General features: G+C 41.1%; 1 protein-coding gene across 1 annotated transcript in view; it reads right to left on the reverse strand.

Moving 5' to 3' along the window:
- The window catches only part of myo15b (myosin XVB), a 116,752-nt gene that overhangs the window by 4,834 nt on the left and 86,763 nt on the right, over window positions 1-25,155 (reverse strand). Inside the window, exons 27-47 of the mRNA XM_040038600.1 lie at window positions 24,089-24,164; window positions 23,471-23,599; window positions 18,321-18,489; window positions 17,175-17,265; window positions 16,858-17,071; window positions 16,588-16,697; window positions 14,698-14,757; window positions 14,518-14,593; window positions 14,281-14,399; window positions 12,689-12,804; window positions 9,742-9,883; window positions 9,505-9,616; window positions 9,096-9,402; window positions 8,926-8,989; window positions 4,253-4,325; window positions 4,086-4,162; window positions 3,930-4,006; window positions 1,111-1,241; window positions 929-1,023; window positions 204-281; window positions 7-103 (exon numbers count right to left, since the gene is read on the reverse strand). Coding sequence (XP_039894534.1) covers window positions 7-103; window positions 204-281; window positions 929-1,023; window positions 1,111-1,241; window positions 3,930-4,006; window positions 4,086-4,162; window positions 4,253-4,325; window positions 8,926-8,989; window positions 9,096-9,402; window positions 9,505-9,616; window positions 9,742-9,883; window positions 12,689-12,804; window positions 14,281-14,399; window positions 14,518-14,593; window positions 14,698-14,757; window positions 16,588-16,697; window positions 16,858-17,071; window positions 17,175-17,265; window positions 18,321-18,489; window positions 23,471-23,599; window positions 24,089-24,164 — 2,413 coding nt within the window. The remainder of the gene's footprint in view (window positions 1-6; window positions 104-203; window positions 282-928; window positions 1,024-1,110; window positions 1,242-3,929; window positions 4,007-4,085; window positions 4,163-4,252; window positions 4,326-8,925; window positions 8,990-9,095; window positions 9,403-9,504; window positions 9,617-9,741; window positions 9,884-12,688; window positions 12,805-14,280; window positions 14,400-14,517; window positions 14,594-14,697; window positions 14,758-16,587; window positions 16,698-16,857; window positions 17,072-17,174; window positions 17,266-18,320; window positions 18,490-23,470; window positions 23,600-24,088; window positions 24,165-25,155) is intronic.

Raw genomic sequence — 25,155 nt, forward strand, 5'->3', positions numbered from 1 at the left:
GTTTACCTTGTTGTCTAATGACAAGGATGGAGAACTCTTTGATTTCTTTGAGTTGGGTGATGCCCATTTCTTTACACAACTCCATTACCACATCTTCAGTGACCTATGTGAAGCAATAAAAATTACACCATAGAATATTAATAATAAATAAGATAAAGATGGTTTTACTGATGGATAAATAAATATGTATAAATAAATCTTACACTGAAGTTTTTTATTTGTATGGGAAATTCCACTCCTCCTGGCAGGTGGATAGGAATATAGATAGAAGTTTTGCCAGCCTGAAGAAAATGAAAACACACTCAAAATGAGATCTGCTGAATTAATTACATTCAGTTCATTTAAGGCTTTTTTTTTTTTTGCTGGGTCAGGACCCTACAACCAAGAACAGGGAGAGACCTCTGGCAGAGCCAGTATCAAGGAGGCACAGTCATCTACTGTGGCTGGATTGGGTGTCAAAGGAAAGAGAAGAAAAACAAAAACAAAAAAAGAACATAGAGAGAACAAGAACGACAAATGGAACAAAACATATAAACACATAGAGAGACTAAGCAAAAGTTAATGACATGCAATATTGGAGCATAAACACATGGGGAGTGAAAAAAGGGAGTGTCCAAAAAAAGCACTCCCCCAGCACTCTAAATGAATAGTAGCCTAAATAATGGATGATTCACCTAATCAAAGTCTAAATAACAGTTTTCATATAATGAAAGCTTAATCTTAAAAGAAAAGAAAAGAAGGCATCTGTCTCCCAAAAGCCTGAGCTGGCCCTGATAGCTGAAAGCTCTGCATCTTATTCTACTTTTACAAAGTGTCAGAATCACAAATAAGTCTATAGTCTGAGAGCAAAGTCTGAAATATTCATTATTATATGATGAGGCCAGATCAATCAGAACTTTGTATTGTTTGAGTGAGTAAGTCAACTTGCCAGTATTGCTTCTATCTCGGGATATGAGGGGATATTGCGGCGACCACCAAAGCGAAGAGAGCGCTGGAGGTTATCATGACTCAAAGATGCCAGTTCTGAGGAGGACATCATATTAGTGAAGAAGCTATTGAAACATTAAATTGACATATAAGTTTTTTCCTCATCAAAACAACTTCCCCTACCATGGTATGGGTGCACATAATCCTGAGAGATGTCATCGAGGTAGCGTGTGATATAAGGCTGCAGTGTAGCAGAGCAAGGGAAAAAGCCAGCCACCACACTGAGTAGTTGCCAACCTAAGGAACAGCTGGATCTGCAGATTCAAGATCAGATAATAATTGCAAAGAATACATCAAAGAAAGAAAAATCAACGTTGAATTTTTTTGTAAATAGTGCACTGTAATTATTGCAGATATGTAGCGGTTAGTGGAAGTGAGAAGCATGAATGATCCTGAATCTGTAAGGGATTTTTAAACACTAAAGATGATGCTAAAGAGCCAATTAAAAGAAATAATAAATAAATAAAAAATAATAAAAAGGCACTATTCTCTTTTTAGCTCTTATATATTACAATCTTGCAAAACATGTAAAAGTAGAAGATGTAAAAGATGGAGGCATGTGCACTTATTATTTCCCTCGGCTTACTGTATCTATAAGGTGAACTGCCATGGCATTCACCTTTGTGAGGTCAGTGCTGTGTTGGGATGAGCCTGAGACACTGCACTTTTTTCCCACTTTAGATTGAGGTGTAATGTAACTGTAGTGTGAAACTGTACATGCCCAAAGTACAAGTACAAGAGACTGCCTAAAGCCTTTACCTTTCTTTATTTTCATCTAAAAGATAAAGACAAAACCTCCTTTATCTCTCTATGAATGTGGATTGCAAGTTATTTTTCCTTTTATGCCTGCAAAAATCATTAATTAATAAGGAATTTTATCATAATATAATCCTTAAAACAGCAATATTACCTAAGTCTCTTACTTTGTTTGTATTCCTGCTTTACCATTTGAATTGCTTTTATTATTTATATTACTTATGAAAGAAAAATGACAAATTGTCCTACAAAGCATGAAAATACATCTAAGCATGACATTAATGTAAGAAAATACAAAGCTGTCATCAAATTAATAAGTTGAGAATGAAAAGCAAATAAACAATAAACACCACCTCTCGACTGAAACAATATTCCTTTTAAATATTCAATTGCAGATAAACAGAACTTACATTTATATAAAAAAATTAAACACTGCATGGTTTTCAACAATTATAGTGTTTAAGCTTTTCTCAGATCCAACATTTCACAAAGAATCTCTTATCTTACTAATATTTTTTTTGCCTTTCCATATTTGTTATTTGTTCCAGGAAAAGAAACAGCAGGTGCATTTTGATCTTTATTTAATGGGGATAATTTTCTGTGATATTGCTTAACAGCAAGACAGCTTGTTTAAAATGTGTCGTTGTTTTGTATTTTTCCGTATGTTTTTGTCTAAATATTTTTGATGAACTTGGTGTTTCGGTGGTATTTATCAGAGCCGTCTTTCTAGTCAGCTCCAATAACAAGTCCCAAAGTGCTATCTTGTTGCTGTCTTGGAGGAAGACTAATAAGAGACTAATAAGACTAATAATTCATATTTTGGATTTCTAACTGACTCATAATGAAAGCATCCAGTTGTTCTTCAAGTTGACTTTTATTTTGCTAATAATGTGCTAATGTTGAAGTTGAAGCTTTGGATAACTTGTTAAAGTTCTACACTTCTGGTTAATCTTTGTCAAAATCTGATTCCATTCTACAGTTAGCACTGCAATCCTATAATTCACAATCAATAGTTTAAAAATATATTATTTACCATCTTAAAACACGGTTTTAGGAAATAGTAGAAGATGCAATATAATGTAAGCTCAGTGTCATGGTCCCTGTGCCTCCCCGGCCAGCCCAGTGTGGCTACAAGTGTTTGTTGTTTCACTCTCTCTCTGCTCTCCTCGCCTTGTGCTCTCTCTCTCCTACCTGTCTGCCTGGGCGGAGCTCAGATTGGGCTCCCGCCCTTGGCCCACGCACCTGCAGCTGATCACGGGTGATTTGCAGTTGATCTCTGGCTCTTCTTAAGGCAGGGGCTCTGAGCTACTCGTCACTGGAATATTGAGTAACTCTCGTTAGTATCGCCTGGCTTCTTTGCGATTCTGCTGTTCCCGTGCTTGCCTTCGACTTACCCTCGTCTGTGTAAATAGGTTTACCTGGATCAGCCCTTTTGTGACCCCTGGACCCCGTGAGTGAGAGTGAGCTGCTTGTGTGGAGACTGTTTGGATGAGGAGCAGAGCGAGTGCGAAGAAGTGTGTCTCCCCAGCCTGTTGATCCCCGGGACCCTGGTGTTTCCCCCCACCCCCCCTTCATGTGTATATAGCGCACCAGTGTGATTAATAAAGAGTTGTTGAACCGTGCTTTCTCAGTCTGCGCCTGAGTCCGTTCCACCGCCATGACACTCAGTATGTATAATATTATTTATACCTGAGAATAATACCTTAAAAAGATGATTTCTGGGTTATACAGCACATGATAACTGGCTAGTGTTATGATAGTTGAAAAGAAACATTAGAAGTTAAAGTAACTTCAAGTAACATCAGTAAATTGCATGCATTGAATAAACTTATTAATAAATGTATCATAATGTAACACAGTTATTTAAGCTATTATCAAAGCTCATCAGTTATAAGTGTAGGTAAAGCATAAGACGTGATTACTGAAAATCATGGTAAGTCTTTAATCACCTACCATTCAATGTTACTTAAGTAAAACAGAAAGTGGCAGAAAGGGCAGTGCTGGACAATCTGCCTGAACAGGTATGAATGAGCACAGTACAGCACATAACTTCATGCAAGCTCAGTCAATGTGCAATTTGTAAACAAAAGTTAAATTTGAAAAATTAAAAATCTCTTTAAGAACCCAAATCTGTTCAATCGCAGTTTACGGCTTTTAAATAGACTCTTTACTTTTGATAGGCTTACTTTTTTGGGTTGTTGGTAGTTTGTTTGATAACCTGGCAGAATATTTCATCCCTCAGCAGTTCCTTTTCCTTCCCTAGCTGAACAGAAGTGAGAGAGTCATTACTATTAAAACAAAAGTCCACCCAACTTACAGAAACTGTTTGAATATGCACTCACCAGAAGAATCTGCCTCAGACACTCTGGCTGGCTGCTGTTCTTCCTCATTGGCATGTCTCCCATGTACTCCATCATGTCTGAAAGGACAGACAAATGCGTGGATGAAGAAAGAACAGAAAAAAAAAGTTTCAATGTATAATACCATGTGTTATTGTGGGTACACTCACTTGTGAAACACTGAATAGATAACTCCTTGATTTCAGGGTCATTATAGAGAATGAGAGATTCCTGGATGGGAGTCTGTGTGAAAAAGACACACATCACAGTTAGCTTTTAGTTTTATTATTTCACAAAGCTTCATTAACACTGACTAGATTCAAATATGTATAATAAACATCTTGGAAATGCCATACAGTCTGAATTCATCATGATCAACAGTTATTTTTGCCAAAGCATTGGAGTTACTCATTTGATCCACACAAAGTCTCTATAATATCCCTCAGTGTTAGAGCCATCGATCGCTTTGGAGTGGACAACGCCAAAGAATTTGTTGATTCTGGATAGAACTAGGTGTGATGATTCTAGATCATATCTATTTTATTTGTTAAAATTATGTGTCAATTACTTCTCCCTTCAGAAGATTAAGACACTGTTTTGAAGTAACAAACTTCTTTGACACAATTAACGATCCACATGAATTAACTGATGCATTACATCATATATACAATTTCATGAGAAATCTGTGATTCAAACTAGAAAATTTACTATGTTCACAAATAATAAGCTGTGGCTGACAAAAGAGCTCAAGGTTTGTCTCAGTAAGAGAAAGATTGCATTTCTAAATCAAAGAAAATCATTAATAGCTTTAAATATTTGAGAACATACATCATTTAGTTTCATGGTTAATATTGACTCTATTTGCGAGAAAGTTAATCAGAGATTGTTATTAGAATGTTAAGAGGCTTTGGAGATAAAGTCTTTCCAAAACGTTGTGGCTATGTAACCTTGACTGATAAACTTGATAAACTTGATCCTTATGTTCAGTTTCAGTCTGGTATAGCAACCTGACTGTGGCCATCAAAAACAAAGCCCGGTGGGCCCGATGGTGATTTTTCGTTTTTATGGGGCGATGGGTTTTTTTCCCCTGTTTTTTCCCGTAACGGTATAAACACTGAAAGGTGGTGGATTGGCCAGATGAAGGGAGATGTGAAAAAATAACTCAGTTGTTTGGTGGTGGCTATTGCGGAGCTTCTACAGATTCAGTAACATTAGCAAGTGGTGGAGGCCAGCAGGCGCAACACGCTGGCAGGTGGATGATGGAAAGGCAGAAGGAGCAGAGACCCGAGGCGGTGAACTGAACTTCAGGTAAGAAGTTATGACCTGCAGTCTATCTGGGTCAGATATAAACGAAGTTTAGTTCATTTTCGTTGTGCTGACTTTTTACAGTCAGTTACAATAACTCGTACTGCGTACTAGCTAGCATGACGGATTTTATATACTGCTGGGTGGGTGCTATGATATTATTGATGTTGAACTTGTTTTATCTTATTTTATTTATAAGGTTAGTTATTAGAGTTTCCAACTGTCCTGTAAAAAACGTAATCGTCTCGTATTCAGAGAAAATATTGCGCGTTTGGTATTGAGCTGAAAAGGAACACGGTTTGTCCCGGACTTCAGCTACAATGAAAAAGACACAAAGCTGGAGTTATTCTGTGTCTTTGCTGCACAGCTGCCTCTTCTCCCCTCTCTCTCCTGTTTCTACTTCAATCATGAAACTGATCAGTGATCAGCAGAGATGGGCAGTAACGCGTTACTTGTAACGCGTTACTGTAATCTGATTACTTTTTTCGAGTAACGAGTAAAGTAAGGCAAGTAAGTAACAAGTAAGTAAGCGCATGGCACAACACAGAAGAGCCACCTCCACAGGACAAGACTCAGCAGTCCATCTGCATCTAAAGGTCAAAGGTCACTCTTTCGAGGATGCCAATGTTCACATTTTGGACAGAGAGGACAGATGGTTTGAAAGAGGAGTGAAAGAAGCATCTATGTCCACTGTGAGCGACCATCTTTGAACAGAGGCAGGGATTTACGACACCAACTCTCTGCCATCTATAATCCAGTTTTGAGATCCCTTCCCAGACGCCTTAACGCCCACTCACATCCTGGGCCATCTGACCTCAGGAATTCGCATGATAAGGTGGGGCCAGGTTTCACAATGAGCTCACCCGAAAATCTGGCTGATTGGGACCCACACCCAGTTTCACACCTTGGCTCAGGCGACTAGAGGATCATCAGGGGGTCCTTTTGTCCCTCTGTGGGGGGGATACTCCCACTAGGTTTATATCTGGGACTCTCCACCATTTGACCTTAGAACTGAAGAAGCTTCTCGGATGAGAGGTGAAACGTCTTCAAGCAACTTAAAGAAGTCCAGACGCTTTTCTTTGCAAGCTCCTTTGACGAGTAAAGTAAGGGATTACTATTGCAAAAACGGTAATTAGATTACCGTTACTTTCCCGTAGGAACGCTGCGTTACTGCGTTACTAAAACCGTGATTTTTTGCGAGAATGTCTCACGACAGTGACGTAAGCGAGTGCGCTGTTAGTGACAACAGCTGTGTGCAGATCAACAGTGGATCACATATCGATTGTGGGAGAGAGTATGAGCGTGCAGCGTTTAAAGCGTGGAAGTACTGACCTTACTTTGAGTTTGATTCCATAAAAAGTGACAAAAACATTAGCGTCCATCGTGCGTGGGAAGAAAACTTCTTTTTACAGCGAAAAAAACCCCTAAACTTCCAAGCAAGCACCGAGTGCGCAACGACGTAATGGGAAACTCACAGAGAAACCCGCGGATTCTTCCACTGACCGCCGCGGCACACCTGCACCAGGGTAAACCTCCGCCTACCCCACTCCTGCTTTACAGGTGAAAATAGAGCAACAGGACCGCTGAGTCTTTGACTTTATTTATTTTTTGCTGTGTTTTACTTGCATCTATTTGAAAGACTGAGTGTAAACACAAAAAATATTTTATTTTATGTGCTGGAATGTGCAGAAAATAGGTTTAAATGTTAAACTAATTTATTCAACTCAGAGAATGTTGCATATAATTAAATTTTTGCTTGATGCATAAAGTTAAAAGATTAAAACTGATAAAACAAGTTAAAAAAAAGAGACTTTTCCATTTGATTACATTTTGTATGATGGATTATGTAGAAAAAGTAGAATTGGGCTGAAAGATCTATCGCTTTATCACCTCTTCAGGTTGTAAATCGTGTTTTTAAAAAGTAACTAAGTAATTAATTACTTTTGAAAATAAGTAATCAGTAAAGTAACGGGATTACTTTTTTGGGGAAGTAATCAGTAATTAGTTATTGATTACTTTTTTCAAGTAACTTGACCAACACTGGTGATCAGCTGATCGTCTTTTTCTCTCTTGTTTGTTTATCGTCCACTTTGCGCCAGAAAGAGGAAACCAGTGGATGTCGCGCTAAACAACATCAGCACGTTTAAGCTTGATCAGCTAGAATTTATTTAATATTACTTTCTAGTATCAGCTGATGTTTGCTGGAGCCACAGCTGTAAAGCTGCTGGTCATGATATGGTTTGGTTATGTGGTGAGAGGGAAACATGAAGATGAAACCAGGAGATGTCCTTACTGAATCATCAGAGCTGAACAGGTGATGGAGAAACAGGTTTACCTTTTAGGTGACATGAATGAGTTGAAGGGAAGTTATGAACTGTTTCTGAGAGACAAATAACACCAGGATCCTTTTTTAGGTAGCTGACAGCTGGTAACTGTGCAGGGGCGGGTCTAGCAAAGTTTTGCCAGGGGTCCAGGTAGGGCATTAACAGGGAGAGGGGGGCACAAATAAAATACTTTTCTTTCTTATTCTCATTTAAAATGTCTAGCTTTTAACAAATAATTATCTGAATCTTACTACAAACGTTTTCATCTGATGTAAAATGTATAGAAATCCATTATTGTACATAGTAATTTTTTTTAGGGTCCCATCATAATTTCTTCAGAAGTAGCTAAGTACTGTATATGATGCCAGTATTTTCCCACATTTTCTAGATACTGTATCAGTACTGTGTGTAAAATGCCATCAAAAAGTCAATTAAGTTTTATTCTTTCTCACCTGTCTTTCTGTCTCCTTTCACTTTTTAAAGGTTGCCATGTTATAAAAAATATTTTGCCCTGCCATGCTGTTTATTGATGTGGAAAATGAATGGTTTATGAAAATATATCTAAATCTGTCATCAGTAATCAGTAATGATCATGTCTCACCTCTAGTCTTCTCTGTCTTAATTTCAGGTTTTCACCATGTGTTCTAGATGGTTTAGGAGGTTAACTCGACCAAGCAGTCTACTTTCGGGTACTGTTTTGAATACCAGAATAGGGAGGATGGTGTAGGTTTAGGTTTATTAGATTGATACATATATACCAACAAGACAGTGTACATCACTGTGACAACAGCGTTTGTTTTCATTCAAAGGCTTTATGGTTTTTCCTATAATACCTGGTGGGGCCGTCTCTAGTCAAAATGCCCGGGCCGATTTTTTGTCCCAGTCCAGCCCTTGTCCCAAGACCAATCAGTATACTGAACAATGGCATGCTGTGATGTGTGTTTGTTCTGTTGTATTTGTATGTGTATGTATGAATGTGCGATGATATAAAGTGATTTGACTAATTTGTTCATGGCTTGGTGAATGAAAGACAATTTTCCATTGATGTGGATAATAAAGTTATTCTATTCTATTTTCAGAGATTACAAGGCATATTTTACTGCAGGAAGGCATCTATTATAGGTGTGCATTGACTATTGGTTATAGGATTAGATCTAACTAATTTCACACTAAAACATGTGGTCATATGACATCAGAGGGACTGCAACACTTACCTCTGTGTATTCAATCACTTGTGAAAAATTCCTTCCGTTGGCTGGCAGACCTGTTGTCCCCAGTCTTCGATAAACAAAGAAGGGTGGAACAAAGTTATACTTTCCATGTTATATGACCCCAAACCACTTCAGCATAGTTCACAATAATACTTAGCATACTTTTATCCTACCTGAAGTACTTCATGGCAAAGTCAGCCATCGGTGAGTTCACCTCTAAGTTGAGGACTGAGCCCTGCATTGAGCTCTGTTGTGATCTCTGGAGAGATCCATGCACCAAACCGTGGGGTGAAGCCTCTCTTCCAGGCTGCTTTGAATTAATGCTGCCCATGTGTTTGTTGATGAGAGTCTTCCTCATGCTTTTCCTCTTCTCATCTCTGTGGTTTAGATTGAGACAGTGGTAGTCTGGGGCTGCAGATGGCTTGGTGAGGTCTTCTGGAAAAAGACCAGAACGTCCTCCCTTGTTGCCAAAACGCCAGCCTGGTGAAACAGACAAATCTAATTAGACTGGAAACAATGAAAATAATATTTGTCTTAGTAACTAACATAAACATATGACTACAATTCAAGTCATGACTTTACCTGGCTCTAGCCCTTCCATTGGCAGCAGTTTGATTATATCACCCTTATTGAAGCTAAGTAGACTCTTGTCATCTGTTACAAAACTCTTCAGGGCAACTACATGGTTTGAGTCCTAAAGGGAGGAGTGAGAGATGAACTAAAATTAAAGAGGCTCTAAAGACAAGGAGACTGTGAATATAAGCTGAAAACCTTTAAAATTATAGACCATGGAATGAACTATGATTATAAAAAGAGTACTTTGATGAGTTCCTGGATGAATGACTGAATCATAGCAATGATCTGAGGAGCCCTGCGTGACTGCAACACCAGTTTTTCACTCTTCAGCTTCAGTGCCACTGTGTCTTCACCCTGAAGTTCAGCTGACAGCACCTCTGCAAAACTTTATTCATGAAGACCCACGTTAACATTTAGTGCAATAACCAACAGCAACAATGAATTAAAATATCAAAGATGTATCAAAAACGTCCATAAGGAATAGCACACGAGACCTGTGATAGTTATTACCATAGCAACTTAATCTAGCTGATGAAAACAGTGGAACAATATAGCTGCTGATATCTTGGGAGCGTGAACTTTGGACTGTACTTGAAAGCCACATTATGAAAACGACTGACAGGCAAAGTTAACAATGTTTGTTTTTGTGGCCATGAGGTGTGTTTTTCGCTGAGCTGCAGGGGGAGAGGTGGTGTTGGCCAATTTAGGGGGCAGTTCCAGGTCAGGCTGGCATATTTTGCTAATGAGGATGATAAATAAATAAATAATATTTTAGGACAGTGATTCTCAAACTTTTCACAACAAGTACCACCTCATAAAATATATCGCTTTTAAAGTTATGAAACTTATGAACTTGTGACCGACATTAAAGTACAGTAGTATAGGCCTATTTAAAACCATATCCAGTTTACATGAGACAATTTTATTTCTTATATGAATGTTATTCGTTATTCATGTGACAAGTGATAATAATAACAACTGTAGGTGGGATGTCTGGTCTTTAAGTCAGGGCTCTAGACTAACTTTTTGCCATGGGCGTACCGGTACGCCTAACTTTTTCGGCACAAAAGTTAGGCGCACACAAATTTTATAATAATTTATATAATATAATGTGTTTTTCTGGATACACTGTGCTTTTTCAGCATTCAAAGATTGATGACACCGTGTCAGAGCACTGGCTATGAATTTCAGAAGGATCAGGCCTTAACAGAAAAGTTAGCAATAGTTCTTTTCCTATTACAGCTACATCAACTTCTGTCGTGCCTAGGCTGCTCACTAGGGCTGGGTATCATCACTGATTTCTATAATCCATTCGATTCCGGTTTTCAAAGTCCCGATTCGATTCAACTTAGCCTCAGACAGTCAGAAATATTATAATTCTGATCATTTATCAGTACTGACTTCATCAGAATTGTGAACATCACAGCAGATGCCTTTGTGTGAAAGTAACTGAGAATAAAACACAGAAAAACATGAAGGAGATTTTCCTGGTCTGGCTTTTTATAGCAGATAACCTTAAAAATATTCTGCAATGTTCTGCATATAAAGTTTAAATTTCTTCAGTATTGAATAACAGAAAAAACAGGCTTTCTTGTCCGAGGTCATTTAAGTGAAAAAAAGAAAAAGAAAAGAAAAAGACAGCAGCCACAGTGCTGTAAACAACGGTAGACTGGTGGGTAATAAGCGAATGAATAATACAGAAAACAGAGATTGGAGACGGGAAACTGTTCTTGAAGTACAGAGAGAGAGAGAGAGAGAGCTAGCTGTGCATGAAATGTGATTTTAATAGTCGTGGAAGCAAAACAGCAAAATTCATGACGACATTGATCAAATGTGAAGCGCAGTTTGCTGCTTCTTTTGCTGCTGGCTCGGTGAATTTTGGTTGGAGAGACAAAACCTGCAGCTCAGAATCAGCGCAAAAAGACGTAATCACAGCGCGGACCGGACGCATCAGGATCGCTAAGCTCCGACAGCGTGTCCGTCTACGGGCTGTCGGGTGAGAAAGCCGAGAAAGACAAAGTTGATTCTGATGCGTCGGGTCTGTGTTTGCGTCTTTGTGTGGAATCCGTGTACCTGCTCTCATTTGCTGTTTGGTTGTTGTTGAAATGGTTTTGTGAGCTTTAATCTGAGAATCTGGCGTTTCTGGCAAAACACAGTTATATTTAAAAGTCGATTCAGGATTTAATGAATCGATATCGCTTTATTCAAGCTACTCACCTCCCACTTCCACCTGCACTTTCAACTGGACCACGGCCAATCAGAGAGGTCCCGCCCCTGACTATCTCTGATTGGTTTAGTCCACGATAGGGGCACAATGTGTGTCTGTTGTTGACCACAGGGAAGGTTGCAGATTTTTTTTTTTGTTACCCGAACAGTTGGTCGCACAGGTGCAACCAAATATTTTTTTTTAGTCGCACCACTGAAAAATTTGGTCGCATTTGCGACCAAATTGGTCGCACTCTAGAGCCCTGCTAAGTGATGACGTATAACCCTGCTTCCGGGTCCAAACTACTGTGTTTATTAAGGCTGTTGTGTTTTTAACATGTTTTAATGCTTTGTATCTTGTTCTATTTAATCTGAACAAGCCCCTAAAAAAAGGCAGTGATCACTGTCGGCCTCTCTCAGATTTTATTACCACTATTCATTTTAAAGCCCAGTTTTTAAACCCTTACGATCTAACTACAGCCCTGCCCATGCAGCAGTATATTAATGACTAACCTCATATTGTGGATGGATTATCTCAGTTGTTCTCCTGACTGAAGTTTGGTCTGTTTACAGCATCCTGCCATGTGATTGCATTTGTCCCTAACCATCGGGAATCCTTACGTTAATTTTTATCGAGTGGAGAAAAAAAAAGCGTATGTGGCCGAGCTGTACATTTTAATTTTTCAGAAATCCCTCAGTCAGAACATGGTATAATTATTTAATCTTAAATATTTTTCAGAGACTTTCTGTGTACCACTAGAGGGAGCCTGCAGTTTGAGAATGACTGTTTTAGGATAATAAATAATGAACTTTACGTAGAGATAATTACGTTTTATATCATTTATTTAGCATGTATATTATGGATCCAGATGAGATTTTTTATTTTAATATTAAAAATGGATAGTATGTAGAATGTACATACACAGTGAGAAAGTATTTCAAATAAATACCCTTACTCTGTGAATTTGTGCATGCAAATGCTTACCTGTAACCTCTGAGTAGCCGGAGATGTTTGGGGTTTATCCCCAATGCCCTCACCATCTTAAGGAGACGAATCCCGCGATGAGACACACCCAACACCTGGGCATCCCCACTGTCTGGCTGCATACAAACAGGAGATGCTTGCAAATAAATATCTGTAAGAAGTGTAAAGTGCAATAGATTCTACTGTATTGCACTTTAAACTACACAGCTCATGTCTCAATCAAGACCCAATATCTCAATCATATACCCCTGAACATACTGTATATGTTATTATAATAAAAACATCAAAATGGGCAGAAACAATCCAGAGTAATGTTGAATCTGAATTTATCAATTGACAATCTTATTTTTCATATGGTGCAATCTTCCAGCTGATACCATGGAGATACTCAACCAATCAGAGTAATATTACCTCATGGTGAACCCAGCATACTCTACACACATTTTCCCCATCCAATCTGTTAGGTTGAAATTGTTAAATGTTGTCATTGTGTTACTTAAATTTATAAATCTTAGTTCAATTACTATGGGTGTTTCTGAGATCCTTCCCGTGCTAGCATGTGAAAAGCCGGTTAAAACTGTTCGTCTTGCTTCTTTGCTTCGTTAATAGGAATAAGTCTCTAAACCAGCGGGGCCTGTGGAAGCGCACACCCAACACAATCCCATCCATGTGTTATGCATACAGATGCCAGTAACGTTGTGGTTGCAGTACTTCAGGATCTACTAAATACTAAGGAAGGGGCGCAAAAATAAACTGTTTGAAGAGGGAGATCGTTTCAAATATAATGTGTCAAAACAACAACCAATATCACCAAACAGACAACTTTTCTGTGCAGTTTGACACATAATCTGTCTGTGCTGCATCCGTTTGAATCATATCTATCAAACAGACTCCAATTTGTTCATGTAACAGGGAAGTCCTCGTCACACATAAATGTTAATTATGGAAATCCAAGGGTTTAGTGCTAGGACTAATTACGTTTTTAATGTAGCTAATTACATGGAGTATAACTGGAAGGCACAGCATAAGTTTTCATTGCTTTGCAGACGATACCCAGCTTTATCTATCCATGAAGCCAGATAACACACACCAAAGTAGTTAAACTGCAGGAATTTCTTGAACACATGATGACCTGGATGACCTTAAATTTCTGGCTAGTTAGATGCCCTATTCATATGATCAATGAGGCTGACTGCTAGAATAAGATCTTATCTTAACCACATACAAAACTGTGTGTGATTGACAAAGGCTGTGTGGGAAAATCCTGGTAGATTTGCAGCTACTGAAATATTAAAACATATAAATATATGTTGAAATATCTGCAGGACCTCTTGGTCCTCTTGGACCTCTACATGCCTGAATGCATTGAGTTGCTAATATTTGATTGGTTGCTTAGATAGAATAACCTGAATCTGTACCTGTTTTTGAATAGTATACTAAATAAAGGTGTGGAAGAGTGTATATTGTAGAATACAGCTGGCTAAACACACAAAGAGCAGTAGAGCTCAGAGAAGCAGCAACCGAACTCGACTGATCACAGAACGGACAGTACAGTTTGGATGTTTTTCACTTTGATTTTTTGGTCTGCTCACCTTCACAGGGAACAGACGAGTAAAGTAGTTTTCCCAGTTGTCTCGAGCTGCAATGACAATCCTCTTCTTCATGTTGTTGTCCTGGATGGTGTTTATAGTTGTTCCTATGTTGAAATTTGCTATTGTGGGTGGCAAAAATGGTGTAACTGAGTCATATTCTTTCAAGCCACTGGCGGATAATGATTGGAAAAGCAGCATTGTCGCATTAAGGTTTATGATAAACTGTCAAAATCTTACCCAGCAGATCTTTCATCTTCCTTCTCTCCTCTTTGCTGATCTTCTCGCAGCTGTCAGAGTAAGTGTCCTTGATTATCTAAAAAAAAAAAAAAAAGTAAAAATAGAGTATTACAGAATTCCAAACTCTGTGTGTCTACCATGTCTATCAGATATATAGATGAACAAAAGAAATATACAGACCTGTTCACACAACAGATTAAGAATATAGGGCTGGTTAAACATCTCTCTGGGGTAAAAAACCTGCACATAAAACTTGCAGTTACTAACATGGACTTACAACAACATCCATCCATCCATTCGCTTCTGCTTATCTTTTTCAGGGTCGTGGGGGGTGCTGGATCCTATCCCAGCTGTCATAGGGCAAGAGGCGGGGTACACCCTGGACAGGTCACCAGTCTGTCGCAGGGCCAACACACTTATAACAGCAGTACTTCAAATTCCAAGTGTAGTGAAATGCCGTTTTTAATTGCATTGTGTCATGGTCCGGGTGAGTACGGGGTTTTTCCACTCCGCTGGGCTCCACCTTCAGGCAGAGACTCCAATCAGCTTCCACACCTCGTTCCAATCAAGTCACCAGCATATAAGACCAGCATTCACAACAGACCTCTGCCAGATCTTCTGCTAACTCACGACCCACCTGGAAGTCGCACTTCCCAAACTAAACTACTCACATCTCCGCCTGGACGCTGGTTCTGTCATCTGGTTGCTTCCTTTCCATCATTGGACTACACCTGCCTGCCTGCCTGCCTCCCTGCCAAGTCCCTCACTCCAAGTATATTCTGGACCCTCTCTGGACACTCCTCACCCAGAACCCCTTGGACACCCCCTCCTCGCATGACACTTTAACCTGCAACGCGTAAGCCCTAACCACCATAGTCTAATCCTTCAGCTGTGATTCACTAGACTGCCACTGACTACTTGTCTCCTCTCATTATAGTGACTGCGTACCTCCATCCAAGCCGCTGCCCCTTTTTCCATTCCCAGGATCCATCCATGAAATCTAGCACCTAGTCATAGCACTCAGAGTTTCATGTTCATAGTTTGACCTCATGGTTCTCAGTTCATAGCTTCCACAGTTCATAGCATTCATAGTTTCCTGCTTTGTAAGTTAACTAGGCACTGTAAATAAAGCACTGTGTTCACGCCCGTTTTGCCTCCCTCTGTGTCTGCATTTGAGTCCACACCCACAGCCTGGCCCTCTCGGCCGTAACACATTGTCCGCTTAAATATTAACACATTTTTTACTTTTAGGCTGGACTGCTATAACAATTATTTTCTGGCTTTCTTAAAAAACGCAAATGCGTTCAATTGCTCCAGAATTGTGCAGTGAGCGTAATGACAGCAGTTGTCAGACTGCTGGCTTACTTGTGGTTCCTAAGAACAACAAGAACGGTAAGTAGAATGGGAGGCCGAGCCTTCAGCTTTTAGGCCCATCTTCTGTGGAACCAGCTACTATTCAGGAGCCAGACAGACTCTTCTGCTTTCAACACTAGGCTTAAAACTTTCCTTTTTGATAAAGCAGGTCTGGATCAGGGGACCCTAAATCCTCCCATAGTTACACTGCAATAGGCCTAGTCTGCTGGCGGCTACCCTACTGCACTGAGTGTTTTTTGTGCTTACACACCACTCTATATTTTCAGTAGTTATTATAAATGTCTGACTCTCTTGCACATTGATTATTTTGTCCTGTCTTCCGTTCATCACCCCCACCTTAATTTCGGTTCTGCTGAAGATTTCTTCCTGTTTAAAGGAAGTTTTTCCCTTCCACTGTCGTGAAGTGTTTGGTTAAAGGGGGCAATTTAGTTGTTGTTTTTTTCTGTATTACTGCGTTTTACCTCAAACACCTTGAGGCAACTGCCTGAAGGCGCTTGTGATTTGGCAGAAACAAAATTGAATTTTATGTAAGACCTTGGTCTTTCAAGAAAGGAGTTTCTTCTCTTATAACAATCTTGTTTCCACAAAACCCACTGCATCCCTATTTGATGGGTCCTTCACAATAGTAAGAAGGACCCAAAACAGTACCCATATAAGTGAACCTCCTAATTGTTTTTGTGTGCATGCAAATCTTACTTCTTTTCGCAGGAACAGTTTTCCTGGCATGTTGTAGTATGAGAAGTAAACCCCAGCAGAGAAGCGGTGGAGTTTGGACTGAATGCCTTCGTCCTCTGGCATATCATCATCTATAGTTAATACACAGTAAACTAAAGTTACTGACAAAGATACATACCCTCAGCCATATGAGGGCATATAGAACTGTCGTCGGCCGATGCTATTTATCGGCCAAATATGTCACAGAATAATGCTGATGTATGGGGAAACATGAAGTCAGGGGACACCCACTTATTGATGGAGCAGCCATTGATGGTGGCTCAGGGATGTCCTGAAAGTCTGGGGAAGGTGGTGGGGAGTCAGGGGGAGAAGGAGGAGGGTGCTGGGGCTGCTGGGAGCTGAACAGGTCCTCCAGGGAGCGCTGTTTCTGTCTCATGCTGTTGGAGATGACTCTGCGACCCCTTGTTGATGGTGGAGATGGGGGTGGAGGAGGCAGCCACTGTTTCTACATACAGGAAGGATGTCAAACTGTTAAAGAATTACCTAATTAAGAGTGTAATTGCATAAACAAACAAAAAAGATTTCTAGTTATTTGTTTGTATTCTGACCTTCTGTTGTGCCACTGGTGCTTTGTTTTTAAGCTTAGCCAGAGCTTCCTCTTTGGGGTTACTCTTCTTTACAAATGATTTTGCAAGATGTCTGCAAAGAGGAGAAAAAAGATATGTAGAAAACAAGACAATTCTATTAAGGTTTCATTTACATGCACGCTCTCAACAAGTTTTATTATGAACTGATAGAATATGAGTAAAACGAGCTAGCTTAAGATGTAAAATCTGATAAAAGGAAACAAAAAAAACATTTAAACATTAGTTTTACTTTTTTTTTTTTTTTAATTCCAGGGAAAAGATACCTAAATCTCTGAGTCATAATTAATACTGGCGTACAAACAAAGAGAGCAGGAGGCCTAACATCACCACCAATGCTATAGAGTGGGAAGAAGAAAACCACTGTGTGTAAGATGGGAGACGGACAACCAGTGGGCAATCTGCAGAGAACAAAAGAGCTAAATAATATCTTTAACAGGGTTAGGTTAGTTTATACCATTGTGGTGCCTCCTCCATCACACATCCTGGATTCCATAAACTTCTACTACTTTCAGCGCTTTTCCTCAACTTCCCCATAAAATGAACCCCTTCCCTATTGTAATTTTTGGCTAGGTTAAGTGACAGCAGGAGAAACTACACGAGAGCAAGGCTGCAGTCCCCGATGACATCATCCCCAAAGTTCTAAGGACCTGGGATGGTGACCCTTTTACAACCTGAGTCTGTACACAAAAAGGGAATAAACTGGCTCTATGTCCTTAGGACGCAGAGATGCTTCAAAGTGAACAGCAAAATGTTAGGGATTTTCTTTCAGTCTGTTTTAGAGAGTGCAATGTACCTCCTATGGTCTGTTAGAGGAGTAACATCAGAGCTGGCGACATCAACAGACTGAATTGGTCAGGATAGCCATGTGACTGGACACATTCACCAAAATTTGGTGAAAGCTCCAATTATGTTTAAAGTGATACTCAAACCTCTGACAATCTAAAATGCCTTTCCATTTTCCCCCCAACATTTATACTGACTCATCTTTGGTAGTTTTTCATCACATGTAAGATATAAAGAATGTTCAAGCAGTATCCAGATGATTAAAGGAAACTTCAATTTCAGACTTTAATGGAAATGTGTACACAGAGGATGAAGTGCTCAGACCTGACGGGCTGAAAGGGTTCGGGTTCTGGTTGTGGTCGGCTGTTGAACTGTTTGATGATTTCCCGAATGTTGGAAGTGGGTTCAGGTTGAGGCTTAGTGAGGGGAGTTGGGGTTGGTTTTTCTTTTGGGGGGTCAACTTCCCTTGCAGGTGGGCTTTGTGGATGTTTCACTATGGGAGACAAAACGCAGGAAATGTAAGATATAAACACTAGCAAGCCTTCCTAATATGCTGCTGATCCATAGTGGCACCAAAACAGCCTGCTGAGGTCAGAATTCTGCAGTAAAGATGCCCTGTGCCATCAGTTACCAAGTCATTAGCAGCAGATTGTATTACGGATCTTTTCACATGTAAGTTTTTGGCTCGGACTATTATCTGAACCGAACCCACTTTCTTTGATGGTTCAGTATTTTGGCCAATTTTCATTAAGTATGAAAGGTCATCACTGAAGCTATTGACAGGAACAATGAATTACAGTAACACATCAGTGAAGGAGGAGTTAGAGTTTGTAATTAAAATATGCTGCAACAATACTGTAAAAAGTTCAAATGAAAGTGTACAGGAGAGCAAAGAATCCTGATTAAAAAGAAACAGCAGTATTGTAACACTGTTGCATATAAGGAGAGGTAGCCCTTAGTAGTAAATAATGTAAGAATAATGGTATGTTATGTCAAGTTCTTAGCTGCATGATAAAAATGCTTAAGCAAAATTAAAAACAAACAATGTAACATGCAAACAACATAAGTCTTCACTAAAATCTTCAACCTTTCCTTGTCATCAAACACCGTCCCGCCCTGCCTCAAAACCTCCACCATCATCCCCATCGAGACAGCTGTGGTCAGCCCAAATGACTACAGGCCTGTTGCACTTACGCCTGTAGTGATGAAGTGCTTTGAGAGACTGGTCTGTCAGCACATCAGGGCCGGTCTGCTTCCCACTCTGACACCAATTTGCCTACAGGACAAATCGATCCACCGAGGACGCTATCACCATAGCGCTCCACACTGCGCTGAGTCACCTGGAGCACCGAGGAAGCTATGTGAGAATGCTCTTCCTGGACTTTAGCTCAGCATTCAATCATATCATCCCGGAGATCCTGGTCCAGAAACTGTCTCACCTGGGACTCTCCACCCCCATCTGCCTCTGGATCAAGGACTTCCTGACAAATAGACCACAGTCTGTCAGACTCGGCCCCCACCTGTCCAGCACCATCACACTCAGCACCGGGTCTCCACAAGGATGTGTTTTGAGTCCCCTCCTGTTTACGCTCTACACATCCGACTGCTCCCCTACCCATCTCTCAAACACCATCATAAAGTTTGCGGATGACACCACAGTGGTTGGACTCATCGCAAGGGGGGATGAGTCGGACTACAGAGATGAGGTCAACAGACTGACTGAGTGGTGTTCAGTTAACAACCTCCAACTGAACACCACGAAAACTAAAGAACTTATCTTGGACTTCAGGAAGGGCAGAGCAGACCCGGTCCCACTCTACATCCACGGGAACCGTGTGGAGAGGGTACACTCCATGAGGTTTCTGGGCGTGCACATCTCTGATGACCTCTCCTGGACTGCAAATACCACGGCGGTGGTAAAAAAGGCCCAGCAACGTCTCCACTTTCTGAGAGTGCTCAGGAGGAACAACCTGGAGGAGAGGCTGCTGGTGACATTTTACAGAGCCACCATAGAGAGCATCCTAACGTACGGCATAACAACATGGTATGCAGGGTGCTCAGCTGCGGACAGGAAAGTACTGCAGAGGGTCATCAACACAGCCCAGAAGATCACTGGCTGCTCTCTGCCCAGCCTGGAGGTCATTGCAAACTCTCGGTACCTCAGCAGAGCTGGCAATATCATCAAGGACTACTCTCACCCCAGCAACCAACTGTTTGAACTATTACCGTCAGGCCGACGGTACAGGTCACATAAAACCAGGACAAACAGATTCAGGGATAGCTTCTTTCCCAGAGCTATCACCGTAGTAAATAAGCACAAAAACAATTGAACCTATTCCATACCGTCACTGTCATTATATTATGCTGCTATTCATACTGTCATTATATTAATGTTGCTATCCTGTATATATCGTACTTACTATTGTTTGAGTACTTGCGATTGTTTTATTGTACTTTTTATATTTATTATTGAAACTTGCACCAAGGGAGTGGCACTCCAATTTCGTTGTACTCTGTACAATGACAATAAAGGCTATTCTATTCTATTCTATAAACCTTGGCTCAGACATTCACGTGTAAAAAGACTTGAATCCATAATGTTTTTGGTACAAAATATTATTATTTGCTATCATTTTACCATTTATTTGGTAGTTAGTTTGGAGATTACCCTAAATGATCTGAATTAAAATGAGCTTTTTAGAGGAAGGATCAAGATAAAGATTCAAGATGGCGCCGAGTATGGCAGCCTCGTCGCGAGCTCCCCCAAGCAACAGCTTTTTTCTGTGTTTAATTTTACTTTTCCTTCATTTTTTCGCGAGTAGCACATGTCTCCTTGTGTACGACCGACAAACCTTACTGGACATAAAAGACGGTCTTTCTTATAACTTTCCGGAGTTCAAGTTTTGCAACACGGACCCTCCGTTTGCAGACCCCCCATTCATCTCACCTGAGACGCCTTTGTTCTCTGGCCCTGGAGGCCGCAAACGCCGACGCAGAGGGAGAAGATCTGGCGTTCTGGTTCGACTGAGACGGCGCACTAACAGACCACCGTTACCCAGTTTATTACTGGCTAATGTGCAGTCTCTGGAGAACAAGCTGTGCGAGCTTCGGGCACGGATCTCATTCCAGCGAGAGATGCGGGACTGCTGCGTGATCTGCCTCACAGAAACCTGGCTATCGGACAAGGTACCGGACTCCGCAATACAACTACCGGGGTTCTCCGTGCATCGCGCGGACAGGTCACAGGATCTTACTGGGAAAAGCAGAGGCGGTGGTGTGTGTTTCATGATCAACAACAGCTGGTGTGATTATGCGAACGTGCACCCGGTCAAATCCTTCTGCTCACCGGACCTGGAGTACCTGATGATTAAGTGCTGGCCATTCTGGCTACCGAGGGAATTTACAGCAGTGATTATTACGGCTGTTTACATTCCCCCACAAGCCGACACTGACCGAGCACTCAGGGAACTGTACAGCGCGATCAGCAGCGAGGAAACCGCACACCCAGAGGCAGCGTTTATCACAGCCGGAGACTTTAATAAGGGAAACCTGAAGAAAGTCTCACCCAAACTCCACCAACACATCCATTTTAACACTCGTGGAGATCGGCTACTCGACCACTGCTACACCTCTTTCCGGGATGCGTACAAAGCCCTCCCCCGCGCCCCATTCGGCCAATCAGATCACCGCTCCATCCTGCTCCTGCCCGCCTACAGGCAGAAGCTGAAACAGGAAGCTCCAACCCGGAGGGCGGTGCACTGTTGGACGGACCAATCGGAGTCTGCGCTGCGGGACTGTTTTGATCACGCGGACTGGGAAATGTTTCACGTGGCTGCTAGGGACATTGATGAATACACAGACTCAGTCTGCGGATTTATCAGGAAATGCGTGGAAGATGTCGTCCCATCCAGAACAGTTAAATCCTTCCCAAATCAAAAACCCTGGATTAACGGAGATGTTCGCGCGGCACTGGCGGCACGGAGCACCGCCTTTGCCTCCGCGAACACATCGGACTACAAACACGCACATTACCAACTCCGTAAGACGATCAAAGCAGCCAAACGTGAGTACAGGGACAGGGTGGAGCAACAGTTTGACAACCCTCGGAGTATGTGGCAGGGACTAAACACGATCACAGACTTTAGAGGGAAAACCAGCACACCGCAGACCACGGCCTCTCTGTGTGAGGATCTAAACGTATTCTACGCTAGATTCGACACAGCGAACACCATGAGACCGGACAGTGTGCACACCGCGGATGACGTCAGTGCGCACACTGTGTCTGAGGAGGATGTGCGGAAGTGCTTCAGGAAGGTGAACGCACGCAAAGCTACTGGTCCGGACGGGATTCCCGGCCGCGTCCTCAAGTCATGCGCGGCTCAGCTGGCTGGAGTGTTCACGCACATCTTCAACCTTTCCCTCTCTCTGTCTGTAGTCCCAGCCTGCTTCAAAATGGCCACCATCGTCCCTGTACCCAAATCCTCCACCATCTCCTCATTGAACGACTGGCGACCTGTAGCCCTGACCCCCGCTGCTGTGGAGAGAGTGAGCGGCTTCCGGTTCCTTGGTGTACATCTGGCTGAGGATCTTACGTGGTCAGTACACACAAACAAAACAGTGAAGAAGGCGCAGCAGCGCCTCTTCTTTCTCAGGAGACTGAAAAGATTCGGCATGAGCCCCCGCATCCTCAGGACCTTCTATCACTGTGCCATTGAGAGCATCCTCACTGGATGCATCACCACCTGGTATGGCAACAGCACCGCCTACAACTGCAAAGCTCTCCAGCGAGTAGTGCGGTGCTCTGAACGGATAATTGGAGGTGAGCTTCCCTCCCTCCAAGACATCTACAGGAAGCGGTGCCTGAGGAAAGCGGGGAGGATCATCAAGGACTCCAGTCACCCCAGCCATAAACTGTTCAGACCACTTCCATCAGGAAGGAGGTTCTGCAGCATCCGGTCCCGTACCAGCAGACTGAGAGACAGCTTCTTCCATCAGGCCGTCAGACTGCTGAACACTTCATAGACACCTCAGCTTCACTACTGGAACTTTAACATTATGCACTCCATACTGTACAGTAATGCCACTGTTTTGCACATGTCTCACTCTGTATATTTTATTTTATATATTTTATTTATTGTTTACTCTATTTAATTTGTAAAATATGTGTACACACACACACACACACACACACACACACACACGTAGGAAAATATTTAGTATACACATCCAGAAATGCATATACTATTATATATTGTACATATATTTATTAGTTTCAGATGTAGCCATTCTTGTATTTTGCTTGTTTACATTATTGTATTTTGCACAACTCTGTTGCTTGTGAAGCTCGCACACAAGAATTTCACTCACATGTGCTGTACCAATGTACCTGCACATGTGATGTGACAATAAAAGTGATTTGATTTGATTTGATTTGATCAGTTCAGAGAACCCTTGAACTTGTAAAATCCTCTTACCTTCTGGCTTAGCTGCTACAGGTGGGGGCAAAGGAGAAGTTAATGGAGGTGAGTGCTGTTGCTGTCTGGTTGTGCTTGGGGCTTGACGTGTCTTTAGGGTTTTAGGGTCTTTAGGGTTGGGCTGAGTGGCTGTAGGACAGCACAAGAAAATGGGATTAAGAAAAACCATGACTTAAAAAAACACTACAGGAGCAATCACTGAAGATGCAAATTGAATTCTATAAATAGAAAAACAATATTTAAACCTCCTGTAAAACATAAAAACATCACAACATGGACCGACTAGTCAAAAGCAACTCCATAAAGATTGCAGCCTAAAATAATTTAATGTGTATATTTTGACTTGAGGACCTTCTTAACAAAAATAAACAATAGGCTAAACCCCTGGCTTTACAAAGTCATGAATCAAGCATTCAAGAAAATAAGGAATCAAGAAAAATTCTTGGGCATGAATCTGACCAATACATTAGAGATAAAAGCGTGGTGAAAGGGAAAAGGTTATTGCAGAAATTTATAAATGTTATACATGACTTGTTGGCAAATAATCTGTCAAACATATATCTTGTGAATGATATTAAGTCATTTGAGCAAGAAAGAACATTTTGCTGTTGAACTCACCAATCTTCTGGAAGAAGTCCCTCTTATCTTTGACAGAGTATAGCTCATCTGCATCTAAGTTTACTTCTGTTTCTGGCTGTAAAAGTAACATTTAAATGATAAGGAGAAAGAAGTGCATAATGACATGACAATATTGTTTCACATTCACAGAGTTTGAGGTAAAAAATCCAAATTGAAAGACTAAAGCAAACACTGTCTGTATCCTACGTTGTAAGTGTATTGACCAGCTGTTTTCAGAAACAAGTCAGTTATCATTTCAATTGAATAATATGTATGTATTTGCAAGTCATTTATAAAAGATTGTACACTAAAAATTTTGGGGGGATTTTTGATTAATAATCTGCTTTATAATCTGCGAGCTCCAGTTCAGTCACATCTATGCGTATGTTGTAGAGAATCCCTCACATTACACTGCTCCCAGGATCAACAGTTTCAAAGTACGGACAGCTACCTGTAATTTCAGTCTGGACGGGTAAACAATGCTGCCATGTAGGAGGTAAAGAACAAGAAACAGTTCATAGTTAAAGCAAAGGAAAGCAGTACATAACTAGCTCAAATAAACTACCACATGGAAAAATTATGTTTTGTTCATTTTGACATTTACAGTGTAGGGCCAGAAAAGTATTCATTTGTCACTTTAATGTTGTGTCATAACAGTAAAGTTTTCACAATGTCAGTGAATCATTCCTACAGTTTAAAATGCAGCCGGGGTTACTGTGGAGAAGCAGGGATTGGTGTGATTAGGTCATTCCCTAAAGTGGGGTTAGGAGAGGTGTGTTGGCGCAATACTTTACGCTCTTCTGGCAGCTGTAAATAAATGTAGATTTGTGCATTCGACAGCACAGCAACTATCTGGCGTTTTGTTAAACTGTGATTGATGGCAAAGGAGTGCAAAGGACTGCAGTACTGTTTTTCCCTCTAGGTGGATGCATCCCCCTAGCTCTGACGCCATGTGAAAACTATGAGTCTGTGGGTGTGGGCAGGACTGGATACAAATATTGCGGGAGCGGGTGGATGTGACAGAGAGGGAAAGTGGGAGTGGGCAGTAATGCTCAGAAATTCAAGGG

This window comes from Simochromis diagramma, unplaced genomic scaffold (assembly GCF_900408965.1).
Source record: "Simochromis diagramma unplaced genomic scaffold, fSimDia1.1 OVJJ01000617.1, whole genome shotgun sequence".
NCBI classification, from domain to species: Eukaryota; Metazoa; Chordata; class Actinopteri; order Cichliformes; family Cichlidae; genus Simochromis; species Simochromis diagramma.